The 20541-nt window shown below is 38.4% G+C and overlaps 2 protein-coding genes across 2 annotated transcripts in view; both read left to right on the top strand.

Annotated features, from left to right (window-relative positions):
- LOC109225325 (DNA replication complex GINS protein PSF2) overlaps nt 1-4921 on the top strand; it is a 9624-nt gene extending 4703 nt beyond the window's left edge. Inside the window, exons 4-8 of the mRNA XM_019389947.1 lie at nt 3082-3178; nt 3250-3280; nt 3363-3458; nt 4209-4361; nt 4602-4921. Of these exons, the coding sequence (XP_019245492.1) occupies nt 3082-3178; nt 3250-3280; nt 3363-3458; nt 4209-4361; nt 4602-4622 (398 nt within the window). The 3' untranslated portion in view covers nt 4623-4921. The remainder of the gene's footprint in view (nt 1-3081; nt 3179-3249; nt 3281-3362; nt 3459-4208; nt 4362-4601) is intronic.
- On the top strand, nt 5214-8432 carry LOC109225323 (glucan endo-1,3-beta-glucosidase-like). Its single transcript, XM_019389946.1, has 3 exons — nt 5214-6626; nt 7278-7665; nt 8213-8432. Exons 1-3 carry the CDS (start codon nt 5550-5552, stop codon nt 8239-8241), a joined length of 1494 nt encoding a protein of 497 aa, XP_019245491.1. The 5' UTR covers nt 5214-5549; the 3' UTR covers nt 8242-8432.

The raw sequence follows: 20541 nt of genomic DNA, 5'->3' as shown, positions 1-20541 counted from the left end.
CTACATCCCTGGAAATAAAAGTTCTCATAGTTTTAAGGTCAAGCACCTTGTACCCCTTCTTACCATGTGGATACCCTAAGAATACACAAGCAACAGCCCTTGGATCAAATTTAGTTCTGTGGTATGGAGTAGTAGAAGCAAAACACAAACAACCAAAACACCTCAAAAATGAATAGTCTGGTTTGGACTTAAAAAGAATCTCATAAGGTGTTTTAGAATGCAAAATCCTTGAAGGAAATCTATTGATTAAGAAAGTGGTAGTAAGTAGACAGTCCCCCAATAGCCCTTAGGCAAATGTGATTGAAATAATAGGGCCCTAGAAATCTCAAGTAGGTGTTTATGCTTTCTTTCCACCACTCCATTTTGTTGTGGAGTGTGGACACAACTGGTTTGGTGAATAATACCCTGGGATAGAAAAAATTCTGATTGTAATTTACCATTTCCTAACTCAAAGGCATTATCAGACCTTATAACTTTTACTTTAGTATGGAACTGTCTTTCTACCATTGTTAAGAAGGATTTCAAAGTGGTGAAAGCATTAGACTTTGTACTTAACAAGTAGGTCCAAGTGCCTCTACTAAAATCATCAACTATGGTAAGAAAATAACTAAAACCATCATGAGTAGGGCTGCTATAAGGTCCCCAGGTATCCACATGTATCATGTCAAATACTTTCTTGGTAGAAATGATGCTTAAAGAGAAAGGTAACTTTGTCTGTCTTGCCATAGGACAAATAGTACAAGGACTAGAAAAAACATAACACTTAGGAATGTAGTCTGATGATATGTTCTTCATATTACTTAATGGCATATGGCCTAATCTATAGTGCTATAGCTTTTCTTTTACATTTGGATCAGAAAACACAAAACAAGAATTAAAACTAGGACTGGAATGTGAATTCCTTTTGGAAACAGAAACACTAGTTGACTTAGATAAACTCTTAGAAACACCAGCTGAATGACTTGATTTGAGAATGTAAAGTCCTCCCTCTTCCCTACCAATCTTCATAGGGCTCTTCAGTGAAGGGCCCTGCAGTAAAAAACAAGAAGAAGGGTGAAGGTAGTAGGGGTGAGCTGAGTCTACAATCCCTGCTGCAGCAGGAGTTGCTGTAGCAGGAACAGCAGTAGTAGAAGCAGTTGAAATGGGGGTTTCAGGAGTACCCATTGATTTTGTTTAAGAAAGGAGAATGATGAAAGAAAATGTACTGAAATATGAGCAGATTAGACCTGCTCTGATACATGTAGAAAATAATGAAGAGCAACGTATGAAAACTTTTCTTTCTCTGTGTATTTTCTGCTGTACAAGGCTAAGGTATAAATACAAGAAGAAAAAGAATCTAGGCTAAAACAGAAATGCCAAATGGCATGCACCTAATGGCTAAGTTGTAACTGAAAAATTCCTACTCTATAACTAATCTGTCAGATAAATACAAGTAATAAAAAAACTATTTACAGGGTGTATATATCTTGTTCTCTGATCTTCTAGAACACATGGCTTTGGGCTGCAACAATTAATTTAACCCAAGTAAAAAAAGGCAGCCCATCATAAAATAAGGCCCAAATCTTCTCCACAGATCAAAGAGCAAACCCGGTCCAAACATGTATATACAAAAGCTGTTGAGAAATATCGGACAAGAGACCAAAAACTAAAACACTTTGTCTCTCAATTTTCTTTGTCAGAAACTTCGAGAAATCGATTAACACCAACACAATTCTAATACGTACCTTGTAGTTTTGACTAACTTTATCTTTTTAGTTTGTAAAAGAGATTGCAGTATTGGTAATATACTAGTACATAGATTGCCATGGTCTAGGTCTATAACTTCTTGTTTTTCTTAGAGAGCAAGTTGATATAATAGCAGTTAGAGGCCAAAATTACTGAACTGTACACATTAGAATAAAGTAACAATTGCAATGTTTCTGGGCCAAATTGAGTATTCACTGTTATTAGGAAATAGAATGCTTAGAGAACACCTGCGTGGAGCAAAATGCTTTTACTGTCGGGGAAGCTTTATAGTGCTGCCGAAGATGAAGCTTTCACCCAACTAATAAGCTGAAAAAAGAACGTTAAATCATTCTCAATCGCACCTCTAACTGATGAACTGAAATCCCATTCCGCTAACAACTTTCTTGGTGCTTGAATTACCTGATAAATCTCAAGAACATCCCTTGAGAAAAACTGAGGGCTAATGTTTATCCAAACCACATTCCAGCTAGTAATGTAACAGCCCAGCCCGCTAGTGATATTGTCTGCTTTAGGCCTAGGCCCTCACGGGTTTAAAACGTGTCACTAGGGTCTAAGGCATGTCTACTTATATAACCAGCATCTCTCCCGTGTTTTGTCGATGTGGGACTTGCGTAGGGTGTCACATAAACCCCCCTTAGAGACTCAGCGTCCTTGCTGAGGTTTGCCCCACCACTGTTCAAGGTTGCACGCGGAGTGACTCTGATACCATATGTAACAGGCCAACCCGCTAGTGATATTGTCCACTTTGGGACTAGGCCGTCACGGGTTTAAAACGCGTCACTAGGATCTAAGGCATGTTTATTTATATACCCAGCATCTCTCCCGTGTTTTGTCGATGTGGGATTTGCCTAAGGTGTCACAAGTAACTTGTCCATAGCCTCTCCTAGTTAGTGGAAATTTCACTAGGTTTACAGTAGCATGTGTTGTATCACCAATTCCCAGAAAAAAAGTATTGCATCCATGAAATTTTGACATAAGATATGTCAAGTGTTCTGGGCAACTTTCTAGTAAAGCTATCTGGCTCCTATAACCAAGACTTCTGTGCCTTCTCTCATTTCTTGTTTGTTAGATATAGCACACAAGTTACTTCAACCAAGATAAACCCACTCTATTATGTATCGGATAACCAGATGGTTAATTAATTATTTTTTGATAACATGATAATGACTGCTGTCGCCCCCTCACTCATCAAGTTTTGTCCAGAAACGATAAGGTTTTCCTCTGTGAATCATCTCAATTCCAATAGAATTTTCATATTCAGTGCTCTATCATTTATGCATGCAGATTGTACTTGTTGGGTTCTTTGTTCTTACTAATCTCTGCTTTGTCGACTAGAAAAGTTAACCCAAGTTTTGGAAGCTGAAAGAGACTCTGAAAAGTTCCAATCCTTACCATTTCATTACGTTGAAATCTCGAGGCTTCTTTTTGATCAGTAAGTAGTTTCTTATTTTTATATCATGGTTTATCATGTTGGTCTACTGATGATAATATTCAATGATTTAGTGCACGCGAAGATATTCCTGACATCTATATGGTAAGCTCGGTTATTTACTCAATTCTGTTGGCTGAAATGTTTAGTAATTCACCCAGAACTCTGAATCAAACATGTGGAATAGGTGAGGTCTCTTATTGAAGATATTAAGGATGTGCGATTTCACAAAATTGGAACTGGTTTGGAGATTATTTCTAAGGAGGTCACATATGCGTTGAGGGTATTGTTATTCATCTCTTCTGAAAATGCTATTTTCATTCTGATGCATGTGTCATTTTGATGATCAATATGTTAGTCATGTTATAAAAATGAAACCTGAAGTAACATATGATAAGAGGGGTCTGTGGGGGTGTGTTAAAGAAGAAACGGTGTTATACTGATTTATTAGCTACATAAGATCTAGTCTCCTTAAATATGGAAGCCCAATTGCCATCCATTCTATAGGATTTATTCAATACTACAAATTCAGCTGATGCTCCAAACTCAGTGAATGACAAGGTGTACTAATTGAGAAAGTCAACTCTGTTTGATCAAATAGATGTAGTACATTGTACAATGAAAGAACTATTATGCAATTGTTTTGCCCTGCTTATCTAGGGCTATGTTGCATTAGAGGAAAGGAACATATATTTCCACTCAGAAAATGCTCATAACTTTGTGCCCGATTGAAAATGGCCAAAGGAATAGATGCCTGACTATTGATTTTAAAGTTGTTCTTTCCAAAACTTCCTCTCTTAAGGTGAAGAAACGCATGTATCATTTACAATAGCTTTCCATAAGATAATGGAGTGGAACCTTTTCATTTGAGACAACGGTTGGGGAGAGTGGAGAGGGAAAGACATATAGTAATTTCTATTTTTCTTTTGGTGGGTGGGTGGGGGTGGGTTTAGGGGATTTTCTATAGTGGAATTGCTTTTTGCTATTTGAGGAAGAAATGTAGACCCTTATAAATTAACCTGAAACTTCACAGCTTAAAAATCTCTCAGCAATGGAAGCAAATATAGTACGCCCATTTGTTACCAAAGCTTTGGAGACATTTCATAAGCTAAATACTTCAGAAGCAATACCAGAATCAGGCAGCATTCCGAGCAGACAGCGCCAACCAGTGAATCAGAGGGACAAAGTAAAGTTCTTAAGACTTTCTCTTCTTCCTTTCTCTTATAAGCATGTGCATGTATATATTTGTCTCCGTACTTTTCGTCACATAACTAATACCACTTAACTATGTTGTCTCCCTTATGGGATCATTCACACTTGTAATATGAAATGATCTGAGTTTTATCATATTGCAAGCAATGACAGGTCCTTTATACTATATGTCCAGTTTTTAACGATATTTTTCTTTTCTTTTTTTGACATCCAGCGTGTGCTGAAAGGTAGATGAAACTATTCTCTCATCATAGTCTCATCCTGACCCCTCCAAAGAGACATGAATTGAGCATTCTACTAGCAAGGGAAGTACTATTATCATGCAAGTCCATTTTGTATCTGTATCATATTTATTGCCAGTTCTTTTTATCAGCAATGAATGACAGAAACTCTCATTCAGTAAAAATTAATGCTTGATTCTGTTTCTTGATATTCAATTCTCAAAAGGGGTGCATAAATTTGTATTTTCTGATTGATTTCTAGCACAATTAAGTAGATGTATATTGCCTTTTTGCAGTTATTTTTGAAACCCAACTGTTAAATGACTATAGATTTGGATATTCTGTTGGTTGGACGCATATAGGCAAAATGCATTTCCGTGAATCTACTTAAACAATAGCAAAGCTTTTTTCATCATGACTCCTATTGTTTAGTGACGTAGTAACATGTGCTTAAGTTGGATAAAATCGAAGAAATAAATCATTGTAAACAAATTTGGTTTGATGCTGCCATTCGATTGTTTAACACTTTTAAGATTTTGATGATTTGATTCGGTTTTGTTCTTTTTAAAAATTGATCCGATTATTTTTACCAAAGTAGTTCACATTTCATTCTTCACCACTCCATTTATTCATCGCTAATTCCCACTCCAAGAAAAATAAAATGTTATATTAGTTGCTACTAGAAACAAGACGATATCCTCCATTGCTATTTTTTGGACATTTTTCAATAGTTTTGCGCATCTTAAGCTGCCCTTTGACCTTTGTTACCAGACAAGTTTGTCTATTCCTCAAAACTCTGAACTTCAATCTCTTCCATCCATTGGTCCAACGTCGTATTTAACGCAAAACCATACAAATAAATGTCCCTCTATTTTTCTTTTCCCTTCTATAAATGTCCTATTGCATTCTTCCTCTGCCAATAACAACCTCGTACAAAAACAATGGAGATGTCTAATAAAAAAACATCTCCATTCCTTTCCTTCTTGTTCATTTCAGCTATCTTTATTCAATGTTTTCCTTATGTTTCCTCCATAGGTGTTAACTATGGCACCCTTGGCAACAACCTACCTCCACCATCTCAAGTTGCTCAATTTCTCAAAGATAAAACCATAATTGACAAAATCAAGATTTTCGATGTTAATCCAGATATCTTAAGAGCTTTTGCCAACACAGGAATCTCAGTTACTGTCACTGTCCCAAATGGTGAAATTCCCAAATTGTTGGACATAGGCTATGCTAAGAGTTATGTGGAAGCAAATATTAAGCCATTTTATCCACAAACCAAAATTGATGTCATTGCTATAGGAAATGAGATTCTCCATTGGGAAACACCAGAAGTACAAAATAAATTAGTCCCTGCAATGAGAACCTTTTATCAAGCACTAACTCAATCTGGAATTAATACAATCAAAGTATCAACACCACATTCTTTAGGAATTTTATTATCATCAAATCCACCAAGTATGGCTAGATTTAGACCAGGATGGGATGTTGGTATTTTAGCACCAATGTTACAATTTTTACGCGAAACGAAAGGACCTTTTATGGTGAATCCATATCCATATTTTGCTTACAATCCACAACAAGTTGATTTCCTTTTGTTTAAACAAAACAAGGGAGTTTTTGATAGGTTTAGTAAGAAAATGTACACAAACATGTTTGATATGTTGTTGGATTCTGTGTTTATGTCAATGAAGAGACTTGGTTATGGAGATGTGGAAATTATTGCAGCTGAAACAGGTTGGCCTTCTTTAGGTGAAAGTTTTGAGCCACAATGTACTGTGGAAAATGCAGCTTCTTATAATGGTGGATTACTTAGGAAATATGTTTCTGGGGCAGGGACACCATTGATGCCACATAGGAAAATTGAGACATATATTTTTGGTTTGTTTAATGAGAATACTAAACCAGGTTCTGCTGCTGAGAGGAATTTTGGGTTGTTTAGGCCTGATTTTACACCAGTTTATAATATTGGAATCATGAAAGGAGAGCCACTGCCATTGCCTCTGCCACCAAAGGTAACTTGACATATTGTGAAAAAATAAGTTTATTACTGGTAAATTTTGGATAACATTAATTGATAACCTGGTAACCAATTAATAACTAAAATATTAACAACCAATTAATAACTAACCTACAATCACGTCTTAAAATACATTTCTCTCTGCTCCTTTTTAAGTGTCTTTTATGGTTTTGACACACTCAGTTAAGGAATTTAGTTAATAACATTAATTGTATAAATATTTGACTAAATTATCCTTTATCACTTTTTAAATATGGAAAGATTATTAAGAAAGTTGCATTGGTCATTTATTAAAGCAAGGGTAAATTTGAAGGGGAAAAGAAATTAATGCTTTCTTGGTTTGTTAAAATGACACTTATATTAGACTACATGTGAAATGCTAAAAAGACACTTAAAATGGGCCGGAGTGAGTAAAAGACAATCCAATGCACAAAGCATTCAGCTTTCAAGCATGGCTTGGGAAGGGCGGCACCCTAAAGGGTGTGATATAGATAGCCTACCTTAATGCAAGCATTAGTGATTCTTCCGCGGCTCGAACCCGTGACCTATAAATTATAACTGGTTAGATATTTTTTACACTATCAGTATAATACATAGTACTTAAACTCCAATTTGTTAATAAGTTTTGTAACTTTGATGAATACAGCCTCTTCCACAACCAGCATTGCCACAGCCACAACCAGCATTGCCACAGCCAAGGGGAGCAAGACATCCCGGAAAGCCTCATGTTCCAAGACCAGGAAAGCCAGCGCCGAAACTCCCTGCACAGCCAATTCCAAAACCAGTTCTAGGCAACAAATTCTGCATGCCAAAACCAGAGGCTACTGATGCACAATTACAAGCCAATATAGACTGGATATGTACTAATCAAGGTGTGGATTGCCGCCCTGTTCAAGCTGGAGGTCTTTGCTTTAACCCCAACACTGTTAGGTCTCATGCTGCCTTTGTCATGAATTCTTACTACCAAACTAAGGGCCGCAACGACTTCAACTGTGACTTCTCAGGTTCTGCTGTCATCGTCTTTGCTGATCCAAGTAAGAATCCAAAACTTCGTTCTAAACATTTTTAACTTAGATACAACGATAGTGGAAAAGAATTTTTACATTATCATACCATAGTAAGGCAAGTAACGTGACATGTTAAGATACATTCATGACGTAAAAACTCTTCACTAATTTTATACTATTAGGTCGCCATCAAAATAATTTTTACATGTAACTATCCATAATAAGGTTATAACATTCTATAATATGTTATAACATTGATAACGTAACAGTTCTTTCAATTGACAGCGAAACAGATTTTTTACGCTATTAGGTCAGCTAAAGGTTTTTTAAGCTAATAAATTAAAATAGTTCTTATATTTAGCTTCCATAGTAAATGAGTTTAGTAATTTGAAAAGTAAGGTAGACAACCAGCTATAACATGTTAAAATATATTAATACGTTAAAACTTAGTTTCATTATTAATGTACATGAGTTAAATCCAACATTTTTTTTCCTTGTAACATAGTTGGAACAATTTTTCTTTTTTATTGAAGACTGACTAATCGTTGATCTTTTGTTTGTTTGTGATTTTTAGGTTATGGTACATGCAAATACCTATCTTGAGTTTTATGGCCAGCAAAGGAAGATTTTGCAGCTACTCCAACATTTGAAGGATTAGTTTTGACACATTAAGATTTTGTTTTAATATACTATGTACTTTGATTTTTACAAACTAATCTAATCTTGTTGATGTGTAGTATGTATTTATGGCTACTAGTGTAAATGAAAAATGGTGCCTACTTCATTTGTCATGACCTCCTCCGCTCTGTTCTCTCTTTCTTCTTTATTTAAATAATTAAATTACTCTATTCTACTAAAATTAAACGACACAATTAATATTTAAGAAATTTAAAAAAATTCTTTTAACTACTATAATTTAGTTCATAGTGAAAGTAAAGAAAGCAAAAGAACATATTAATGTTTAGACAATATAACACGGGATTTTACCACAATAGCCAGCCAGATTCACTGTTTATATCTTTTAGCCGGTATATATAGATTATATAGTGATTATACACAATTATACACATACGATACATGAATCATACATATGTCGACTAGTTTTAGTTTAAGCGATTAGATGGGCAACTAATTGGGTTAATCAGGGAAGGGACTTTTTCGTATATATACGAGATTTTAAACTTATTTACCCAATTTTGTCTAAGTTTTTATATTTACAGAAAGTAACTAAAGTTTCTAACAAAATATATACAAATTCGGTTAAAATCTATAAGTTTTCTACAACTTAAATATACAAAAACTGCAACTTACATAAAATTTATATACAACTTATATATAATTATGTAAGTCGTAGATATTTTGTATCGTTTCTACACTCGACATACAAAATATATACAATTTGTTTATGTCTTCTTTTTCGAGTTTCAATATGAAATTTCAACCAAAACCACCTCGAATCTTCACCAAATTCTCTCAAAATTGAGATATAAACTCCAAAGGATATTCCCAATCATTTGCAACAACACCCAATCCAAACAAAAATAATTTTGCAAATTTCGATTTTCGAATTCAAAGTTTCTAAGCTTACTAATGGATTAACATAGTTTCCTATTCAATCTACTCGCTTCTGATTAATACTATTTTGTTTATTGATTCCAAAAAGCTAAAAGAATTTAACGATCTTCCCTCGTTCAAAAGTGATATTCATTGTTTAACACAGGAAAAAAATAGAAAATAAAAAAATAGAAAAAAATAATAGAATTGCTTGATGCCAAATCTCTTTGTTCTCGTAAAGGTATGGCTGAAGTTGAGGAGAAAGAGGTCAAACATTCTTCTGTTAATTTATAATTTTAGTTTTGGAGTGTAAGAGGGAGAGAAAGTATGGAAGATTAGAGTCTAATACATTCTTTTCTATAAAATTGATAATTTGTATATGAACTTGTAATTAAATTAAAATTTCAATAGTAAGAATAAATAAGTTTCAAAATTAGTATATATAAGTTAAAATCTCACTAGGGAAGCAATAAGCCGATTCATTTCTATTGAGAAACCCAATAGAAACCTGTGATTCTAAGGCCCTCCTATTCACAATGTCGTTTAGAACTATTAACCTGACAAGAAAAGTTTTTAGAACTATCGTTTATATTTTAATATTATTAAAAAATGTTTTGATAAATAGCCCTATATCAGAATTTTAAAGTACAATTTTTGCTTCAAAATTCTGGCAGCATACTTCAAATTCTAACAGCGTTCTTCAAAATTCTAACAATATTACTTTAAAATTCTAACGTGAAGCTATTTTTCGGAAACGTTTCTTAACCGGATAAAAATTTAATTTGTGCAAATCGCCAATAACCTGAAGGCTGGATTGGATGATAATTCTACTCTACATTTCTTGTGAATTGTTATCGTCTCCCGACTTCTTGAAATTGAGTTTAAATTCTACGCTTTAAAGGTAATATTTATAAATATTAGATAATAAAAAGTTATTTTCTTGATAAGTCTTAATTAATAATCTAAAATAAAAATAGTAATCAACTTGATATCACATATTAAAATTCACTCACAATGTAAGGAAAACTTTACTTTGTTAGTGTTCATAACTTAAATCTCTTAAAAATTTAATTGGCACCAGGTTGAGAGTTTAAGACGTAAGAGGTGATTCAATCACCAGTAAGTTTTCTCTAAATTATACACACATACTTCGTCCGTTTACTTTTACTTGTTCACAATGGACTTGGCATGCCCCTTAAGAAATAATAAATGAAGTGCATATTTTACTACTGTATATGGTCAAAATCATATACCCCTGATGTAGAAGCTCGAGGTTCCGACCTAGACTCGAGTCCGAAGAAGGTCACTATCGAAACCGGTGAACCAGACTCAAGCTCGAAGATAGAATGTAGTGCCCGGAAGCAGGAGTCGAGGAACGCCGACGTCGGGTGTGCTCGACCCCGAAATAGCACCGTTATGGATTTGTACTAGAACGAGCTAGATTTCTGCCACGTCCCCAAAGTCATGGCGCAAATCACAGAATAGGATCGTACAATTCCGTACTAGACGGTTAGACAGCTGTACCAAGAATATTCCCTACTGTAAATGAAAATATTCCTTATTTAGGGTTCCCCCACTATATAAGGGGGACCCCAATCATTTGTTATAAGACCATCTTTTACTGAGCAAAGAATATACTCTCTACTTTTGCCTGCTGTTCATTAGAGTTGTTCCTTAGCTTAAATTGTTCTTATTTTGATTCTCTTACTTAATTGTTCTTACTGCCCTAAGCCACCTCGAGGTCACCTTCTCGAGGTCATTAATGTTGACTAATATTGGTTTGATTCACTTCTATCTTTCATCTCTACTTCATATTTCTTGATTATTAATTGGTATTGAACTAAATCACGTATCTTTAAAACCACAAACCAAGTTTAATTGTTACTCGTATTTTCGAGGTTAACAGTTTGGCGCCCACCGTGGGGCTAAAGATAATAGTGGTTATTTCTTTACTGATTCTCGTTACACACGTTGTCTTTACACTTTTTCTTGTCAAGATTTTTTGATTTTCAGCTTGAACATGTCTAGCACACAAAACGCACCTGTTCATGACAGTGAGGGTCTTGGAGAAAACAACGGTATAGGGGTCGGTGTACCACCCATAAACTCGGAGGGAGTGCCAAATATGGATCCAGTTGATATTATTTCACACAATGTTCTACACACAGATGCAGGCAAAGACCAGAGGGGGAACGCACGCAGGGAAGCCCGACCAGGGGACCAAGGAACTCCAAGAGTAGGAGATGGGGGAGTCAGTCTCCAAGTGATATTCGAGAAGTTGCAGGCTCAGCAAGTCGCAATCGCTCAACTGCAAAGTCAAAATTAAACCTGCGTAGCTGAACATGAAAACAATCAACATGCTGAGCCAACGCCAGAGAGATCTAATGAAAACGACTCGGGGACTGACCCCACGATTCTGAAAATGCTCGAAGAGCTCACTAAGAGGATTGAGTCCGGGGAAAAGAAAATTGAAGACAATGATAAAAAAATGGAGACCAATAACTCCCGTGTAGATCAGATACCAGGGGCACCTCCAATTTTGAAAGGTTTAGACGCCAAGAAATTCATACGGAAACCATTCCCTCAAAGCGCAGGTCCGATGCCCATTCCCAAAAAGTTTTGCATGCCCGACATACCCAAATACAATGGAACAACGGACCCCAACGAGCATATCACTTCGTACACTTGCGGAATCAAAGGGAATGATTTGAATGATGATGAAATCGAGTCAGTGCTGTTGAAAAAGTTTGGAGAAACACTATCAAAGGGAGCCATGATTTGGTATCACAACTTAGCTCCTGACTCTATTGATTCGTTTGCTATGTTAGCGGATGCCTTCGTGAAAGCGCACGCCGGGGCCATAAAGGTGGCCACGAGAAAGTCGGACATCTTCAAAATTAAGCAAAGGAACGATGAGATGCTAAGGGAGTTCATGTCCCAATTTCAGATGGAAAGAATGGAATTACCACCGGTCTCCAATGACTGGGCAGTGCGGGCCTTTATGCAAGGCCTGAATGAAAGAAGTTCGATCGCTTCTCGGCAGTTAAAGCAGAACTTGATTGAATATCCAGCTGTGACTTGGTCGGATGTGCATAATAGTTATCATTCAAAGATCAGGGTCGAGGACGACGAGTTGGGAGCCCCTTCGGGTTCAGTGTATCCTATCAGATTCGCAGCCAAACCCCCTAAGGATAAAGAACGAGAATCGAGATTCAACAAAGAGCGGTATCAGCCATATGCCGATCGAAGGGACAGCAGCCCGAGTCGCAACACTCTTCGGAGTGATCGAAGAAACGATCGAGGTCAAAGTTCTCGGGGACTCATGAGCAAAAGTGGATTTGACAAGTACTCCGACCCCGCAGAAGCTCCTCGATTATCATAATACAACTTCAGCATCGATGCATTAGGGATTGTCTCCGCTATTGGGAGAATTAAGGACACCAAGTGGCCCAGGCCAATACAGACCGATCCTTCTCAAAGAAATCCGAACTTGATGTGCAGATATCATGCTACACATGGTCATCGGACAGAAGATTGCAGACAGCTAAGGGAAGAAGTGGCTCGCCTGTTTAACGAGGGTCACCTTCGAGAATTCCTAAGTGATCGGGCTAAGAATCATCTCATGGAGAGAGATGCAAGGAGAAACAAACAGGAAGAACCACAACATGTGATCCACATGATCATTGGCGGAGTCGACGTCCCTCAACGACCCATAATCAAGCGTACCAAAATGTCGATCACCAGGGAAAAACGGACCCGGAGTTATGTGCCCGAGGACGTCTTATCATTCTGTGACGAAGAAGTAGAAGGCATATCCCAGCCTCATAGCGACGCCCTGATAATCTCTATCCTTTTGAATAAAATTCAAGTTAAACGTGTTTTAGTGGATCCAGGTAGCTCAGCAAATATAATCAGAGTGAGGATCGTGGAATAACTCGGCCAACAAAATCATATCGTACCTGTATCCGGGGTCCTGAATGGCTTCAACATAGCAAGCGAAACAACAAAGGGAGAGATCATCTTGCTAGTAAACGTAGTCGGGACCAAACAAGATACAAAGTTCCATGTCATCGAAGGTGATATGAGGTATAACGCACTCCTCGGGAGACCATGGATACACAACATGAGGGCAGTGCCTTCAACTCTTCACCAGATGGTGAAGTTCCCGACAGAGGAAGGGATAAGAACAGTCTACGGGGAGCAACATGCTGCAAAGGAGATGTTTGCGATCGAGGAAGTAGGACCGATTCCAGAGCCTCCGACCTCGGAAAAGTCGAGTCCTAAAGATAAGCAAGCCACCAAATAGCAATTACCGCCTCCAGCCTCGATGAAGTCAAAGCAACAGGTGATCGAAGACGAAGATGAGGATTTCCTTACCCCTCAAACCTTCATCGTTCCCAAAGAATCTGATGCGACAAAATCAACTATCGAGGAACTGGAGCAGGTCATTTTGATCGAGTACATGCCCGAGAAAAAGGTATACCTGGGAACGGGAATAACCCCCAAACTCAGGAAAAAACTCATTCAATTTCTTATTGATAATATGGATTGCTTTGCTTGGTCCCACTTAGATATGACAGGGATCCCGCCAGAAATCACCACACATCGGTTGAGCACCGATCCCAGGTTCAAACTAGTAAAGCAAAAGAGGAGGCCTCAGTCCGAGGTAAAGCATGCCTTCATAAAAGATGAGGTAACCAAACTCCTTAAAATAGGATCCATTCGGGAGGTAAAGTATCCCGAATGGTTAGCAAACGTAGTTGTTCTTCCTCAAAAGGGGAATAAGCTTAGAATGTGTGTGGTTTATAAGGACTTGAACAAAGCATGTCTGAAAGATTCTTTCCCATTGCCAAACATCGACCGAATGATCGATTCTACGGCTGGCCACGAGATCCTAACTTTTCTCGTTGCCTACTCCGGGTACAATCAAATTCAGATGAACGCGGTGGACCAGGAAAAGACTTCATTTATAACTAAGTTTGGAACTTATTGTTACAACGTAATGCCCTTTGGACTAAAATACGCAGGAGCTACATACCAACGCCTAGTTAACAAAATGTTTGAAGAACAAATATGTAAAACAATGGAAGTCTATATTGATAACATGTTGGTTAAGTCCCTGCGCACAGAGGACCATTTAGTACATTTGCAGGAAACGTTTGCAATTTTGAGAAAATACAACATGAAGCTTAACCCTGAGAAATGTGCCTTAGGAGTTGGCTCGGGGAAGTTCCTCAGCTTCATGGTATCGAATCGGGGTATTGAAATCAATCCCGATAAGATCAAGGCTATCGAGGACATCACGATCGTGGATAGTGTGAAGGCCGTGCAAAGGCTAACAGGGCGAATAGCTGCATTGGGTGGATTCATTTCGAGATCATCGAATCGGAGTCACCGGTTCTTTTCCTTGCTCAAAAAGAAAAAGAATTTTGCGTGGACCCCGGAATGTCAGCAAGCCTTGGAAGAATTAAAGCGATATCTGTCAAGCCCGCCTTTGCTTCACACCCCGAAGGAAGATGAAAGGCTTTATCTATACCCGGCAGTATCCGAGATAGCGGTAAGTGGGGTACTAGTTCTAGAAGAGCAAGGTACGCAATTTCCTGTTTATTATGTAAGCCGAACTCTAGGAGATACTGAAACTAGGTACCCTCATTTAGAGAAATTGGCACTTGCATTGATAAGCGCATCTCGAAAGTTAAAACCCTATTTTCAATGTCATCATATATGTGTATTAACCACTTACACTCTTCAAAATGTTTTGCATAAGCCCGAGCTATCGGGCCGATTGGCCAAATGGGCCATAGAACTTAGCGGGTACGATATCGAATATCAACACCGAACGACCATCAAGTCTCAAATCCTAGCTGACTTCATGGCCGATTTTACGCCGACCCTCGTACCCGAAGTGGAGAAAGAACTCCTGCTAAACTCGGGTACAACATCGGGGGTATGGACCCTTTTCATGGACGGTGCCTCGAATTTGAAGGGGTCCGAACTCGGCATCGTCTTGAAACCACCCACGGGTGATACTATTAGGCAATCTATCAGAACTCCAAGATTGACTAACAATGAGGCCGAGTATGAGGCCATGACTGCAGGTCTCGAGTTAGCTAAAAGCTTGGGAGCAGAAGTCATCGAGGCCAAGTGCGACTCTCTAATGGTCGTAAACCAAGTAAACAAAAACTTCGAGGTTCGGGAAGACAGAATGCAATGGTACTTGGGTAAGCTACAGGTAACTCTACACCGCTTCAAGGAATGGACTCTGGACCACGTGCCTCGAGAGCAAAATAGCAAAGCCGACGCACGTGCTAATCTGGGATCCTCGATCAAAGAAGATGACATCGTCCCAGGAGCTGTTGTCCAATTATCAAGGTCTGTGGCTGAAGAGGGTCATGCCGAGATATAAATTCAACAAACCTAACATGGGATTGGAGGAATAAATATATTGACTATTTGAAAAATGGAAAACTTCCCCCGGACCACAAAGAATCGAGGACCTTACGAGCCAAGGCTGCTAGGTTTGCATTGGATGAAGATGGAATACTGTATAGGAGAAAGTTAGATGGGCCGTTGGCAGTATGTTTGGGGTCAGGAGACACCGATTATGTCCTTCGAGAAGTCTATGAAGGCACTTGTGGGAATCACTCCGGCGCCGAGTCTTTGATTCGGAAAATTATCAGAGCAGGTTACTACTGGGATATCATGGAAAAGAATACCAAGGAATTTGTCGAAAAATGTGATAACTGTCAACGATTCGCACCAATGATCCATCAGCCTGGAGAACAACTTCATTCGGTCCTATCCCCGTGGCCTTTCATGAAATGGAGAATGGATATAGTCGGCCCCCTATCAACGGCCCCAGGTAAAGCTAAATTTATCCCGTTTATGACTGACTATTTCTCTAAGTGGGTGGAGTTGCAGGCCTTCGAGAAGGTCCGAGAAAAAGAAGTTATTGACTTTATCTAGGACCACATTATATGTCGTTTCGGGATACCTGCCGAGATCGTGTGTGACAACGGAAAGCAATTCATCGGTAGCAAGGTAACAGAGTTCCTCGAAGCCCATAAATTAAAGAGGATTTTATCGACACCGTACCACCCAACCGGAAACGGACTGGCCGAGTCAACAAATAAAACTATCATTCAGAACTTGAAGAAAAGACTGGACGATGCAAAGGGGAAATGGAGAGAATTTTTACCCGAGGTCCTTTGGGCGTATTGGACCACGTCAAAGTCTAGTACGGGGGCCACCCCGTTCTCTCTAGTATATGGCTCCGAGGCCCTCATCCCCATCGAAGTTGGAGAGCCCAGTGCCAGGTTTCGGCATGCATCGGAGGAGTCAACCACAAGGCCATGAACGCCAGCCTCGAGTTATTGGACGAAAAGCGAGAAACAGCACTCATTCGGATGGTCGCACAGAAGCAAAGGATCAAAAGATACTACAACAGAAGAACCAACCTTCGACATTTTGGAATCGGGGACCTTGTCCTACGGAAGGTCACCCTCAATACTCGAGACCCAAATGAAGGGAAACTTGGCCCGAATTGGGAAGGACCGTATCGAGTCTTCGGAATTGTCGGTAAAGGATCTTATAAACTCAGCACAATGGAAAGTCGACAACTGCCAAACAATTGGAACATATCATTGCTCAAATGGTACTACTACTAAGGTACGACTTTATCCTTTTGTCCATTTGAGTTCAAAGCTAACTCATTACAGGCTGTCGATCGAGGGCATACGATCTCGAAGGCATCATATTTCTACACGAAGGCCTTAGGCGTTGCACTCTTTTTCCCTTACATCGGATTTTGTCCCAAATGAGTTTTACCGGCAAGAGTTAAAGCATAAGAACACCGCGAATACTCGGGGACTGTCATTGACAGTCAATGCATCCGAGTCACCAAAAACTCGGACTCATAAGACCTCAAAGAGGCATCCCCACGAAACAAAGGCCAAGGCCAATATACTCGGGGACTAACTTTTCGAACAAGTTCGAAAAGTTATCAGGGAACAAGTCCAAGAGACACACCCAAAGGTTACAGCCATATTAAAGAATACGGTCATATAAAAGGCTACGACCGAAATAACGCGGCTCCGAGACGTCCGACTTCCGCCGTAAATTAAAGGCCTTCAAACACTTTGTAAAAACCGGTTAAATCAGGCTACCCTCGGAAAAAGCAAAATATAAAGGGATTCGATAAATTCAGGCCTCGAATAATCCAAGGGCTTCGATAACATCGGCCTTCGGAAATACCTCGAGAAGTATTCGATTATATTTACACAAACAAATTAGTAATAAGGTTCCAAAATGTTGAACCTTCGAAAAAAACCTACGGGTGCAAAAAACACATGCTAAGGCATAATTAAATTCTCACTAAGTCTTTTAAGTCGAAAGGAGGGAAAAACTATATAGCCATTCTAAGAGGCCGAATCGGCCCAATTTAAAGAGCCTAAGGGCCGATATATAAGAGCCCAAGGGCCGACCTAAAGAGCCTAAGGTCCAACTTAAGAGAGCTTAAGGGCCAAACCATTTGGAGTTCAAGACCTCGCTCTCACTCAACTCGGACTCCAGAGTCCTATTATTCCGAGCTCGCATCAAATCAACTTGAGCCTGGCTCGAGGGTTAACAAAAACCTTAAGGGGTATTGTATTGATCGATTAAAACCTAAGGGTATATTATGTTCTGAGTCCAGTGTTCGGGCCAGTCACCAAAGTTATGCCATTGAATTTTTTCGCAGATAAAGATGGAATGAAAATTCAACACGAGCCAAAAAGTAAGACGAAGAGATCCTTTTATATTTACAAGAGATGGTTACAAAATATAAAATATCCATGAAGGGTATTCTCGAAAGAACAAAGAAACAAGAAACAAAGGCTAACAACCTAATATACTCTTAAGGCCGTGTCCTCGAGAGCACCATCTTCGGGAATCTCCTCCCTGGGGACTCCACTTCCGATCTTTGAAAAATGTATGTACGCCCGAAGAGATTTAGGGCAGAAAACCCTCGATGAATGTAACTATATTACCAGCAACAGAGATTGAGCATTTCGTTGAAATTTTGGGACATAGTCCACTAAAAAGGGAGCAACAAAAGAAAAGACCAGAAGATGTAGATTCACCTTCTATCACAAGAAAAATCAAAAGGGTTGCAAGATGCACAAGCAACGATCCAAGAATTTTTTATCCTTGGGGCATTGTCCGGGGTGGGATGCAAAAGTTAGTAGACGACAGTGTCACCTCATTCCATGGAGAGCAAAAGGAATGAAGTGCTACACCAGGTTGAAGTTAAGAGAGATGAGCAGCAGTGTGAAGTTCGCGTATCTGATGCGAGAAGGATTCAACGTCCTTCTCGCGTTGTTTCAAATCGAAGCTTTGAAAAAGAGAACCTTGGCGTAACTGGTAAAATTGCTGCCATGTGACCTTGTGTTCACATGTTTGAACCATGGAAATAAATGGTTGAAGAAGGAAGCAAGGAAGGGAGAAGATCAAAAGTAGAAAAAGATGTGAAAAGTACAGTTCTTTGTTTAGCAGAATAGCCTCCTATTTATAGAAAGACGGTAACGGATCGACGGTGCAAGTGGCCAACCAACACTGACACGCATCTGATGTTTTGGGGAAGAGCGCCGACGTGACATTTCCGGTCATTTCAAGTGCCTACGTCACGAGCATGACGTCATCATGAGAAGCTTGGGGAGGTCGAGATGCAAATCGTTTCTTATCATCTTATTCTAAGAAACGCGGGGACTATCTGTATACGGTCAAAATCATATACCCCCGATGTAGAAGCACGAGGTTCCGACCTAGAATCGGGTCCGAAGAAGGTCAAGATCGAAACTGGTGAACCAGACTCAAGCTCGAAGATAGAGTGTAGTGCCCGGAAGCAGGAGTTCGAGGAACGCCGACGTCAGGTGTGCTCGACCCCAAAATAGCACCGTTATGGATTTGTACTAGAAGGAGCTAGATTTCTGCCACGTCCCCAAAGTCATGGCGCAAATCACAGAATAGGATCGTACAATTCCGCACTAGACGGTTGGACAGCTGTACCAAGAATATTCCCTACTGTAAATGGAAATATTCCTTATTTAGGATTCCCCCACTATATAAGGGTGACCCCAATCATTTGTAAAACTATATTTTACTGAACAAAGAATATACTCTCTACTTTTGCCTGTTGTTCATCATAATTGTTCCTTAGCTTAAATTGTTCTTATTTTGATTCTCTTAGTTGTTCTTACTGCCCTAAGCCACCTCGAGGTCACCTTCTCGAGGTCATTGCTGTTGGCTAATATTGATTTGATTCACTTCTATCTTTCATCTCTATTTCATATTTCTTGATTATTAATTGGTATTGAACTAAATCACGTATCTTTAAAACCACAAACCAAGTTTAATTATTACTCGTATTTTCGAGGTAAACAACTACAGTACCCATAATAATGATAGTAATTTGTGAAATCTTGGAAAATAATTTGTAAAATGAGTAATTAATGATAAAAGTAAAATAGGAAAAAAATATGGTCTTCTCTTGATTTGCTAAAAATTGACAAATAAAAATAAAAATATATTTTTCATATAGTGGACAAGTAAAAATAAACGAATTACTAATTACAAACTCCAAATAGAGCAAGCTGTCGAGTACTTTGTTTAAGTTTGTGTGTGTATTACAGAGGGATTATAACCCCAACCATCCCAAGATGGGTCTATGAATTAATGATCATTATTACCACACTAATTCATGTCAGTGGCGTACATAAGATCTTGTGCAGTTAGTTAATTTTTTATCATAATTGAGCTTATAAATTCGTATAATTAAATAAAGTAGTAAATTATAGATGCAAATTGCAATTTAAGTACTTCCATGATCATTAAATAACGGTGCTAACCACAGAATATTCTTATCTCTTACCCAAACTTCAGTGCCGACAACCCCTTCTGAAACAAAAGAACAAAATTTGTGATTTTTTAATTGTTCTTTTTTTTATTTTTTCGAATGGATGGTTGCTAATTCGCTAAATTCTAGGAGATTCGAGCTTAGGAAAAAATACATATGGTATACTTCTTCCGGTTCATTTTAATTAATTTTTAATTTTTTTTGTGGTCCATAAAATTTGATTTTTTCAAATATCAACAAAAAATTAATTTCTTTTTTCCCAAGTTGCCTTTGGAGCAAAAAGCCTAGGAGTATTTGTTGTATTTTAATGAGCAAATTAAGGCGTCAATTAGTGGATTACTTAATATGTGTGAAAAGATCCAGAAAATCACTTAAAGTGATCCGGAGGGAGTATAGGAAAAAAATTTATTGACACGGACTATTTACATTAATTTAATAAATACATGATATATGTCTTT

Source organism: Nicotiana attenuata, chromosome 5 (assembly GCF_001879085.1).
Source record: "Nicotiana attenuata strain UT chromosome 5, NIATTr2, whole genome shotgun sequence".
Taxonomy (NCBI): Eukaryota; Viridiplantae; Streptophyta; class Magnoliopsida; order Solanales; family Solanaceae; genus Nicotiana; species Nicotiana attenuata.
Note: the sequence above shows the minus strand (reverse complement) of the source record. Positions and strands in the feature narration are given on the sequence as shown.

What these genes read in the sequence shown, in the direction of transcription:
- LOC109225323 (XM_019389946.1), top strand. Translation starts at nt 5,550, where the DNA reads ATGGAGATGTCTAATAAAAAAACATCTCCATTCCTTTCCTTCTTGTTC. An exon ending in CATTGCCTCTGCCACCAAAG is followed by an intron (nt 6,627 to 7,277) that starts GTAACTTGACAT and finishes TGATGAATACAG; the next exon opens with CCTCTTCCACAACCAGCATT. An exon ending in CATCGTCTTTGCTGATCCAA is followed by an intron (nt 7,666 to 8,212) that starts GTAAGAATCCAA and finishes TGTGATTTTTAG; the next exon opens with GTTATGGTACATGCAAATAC.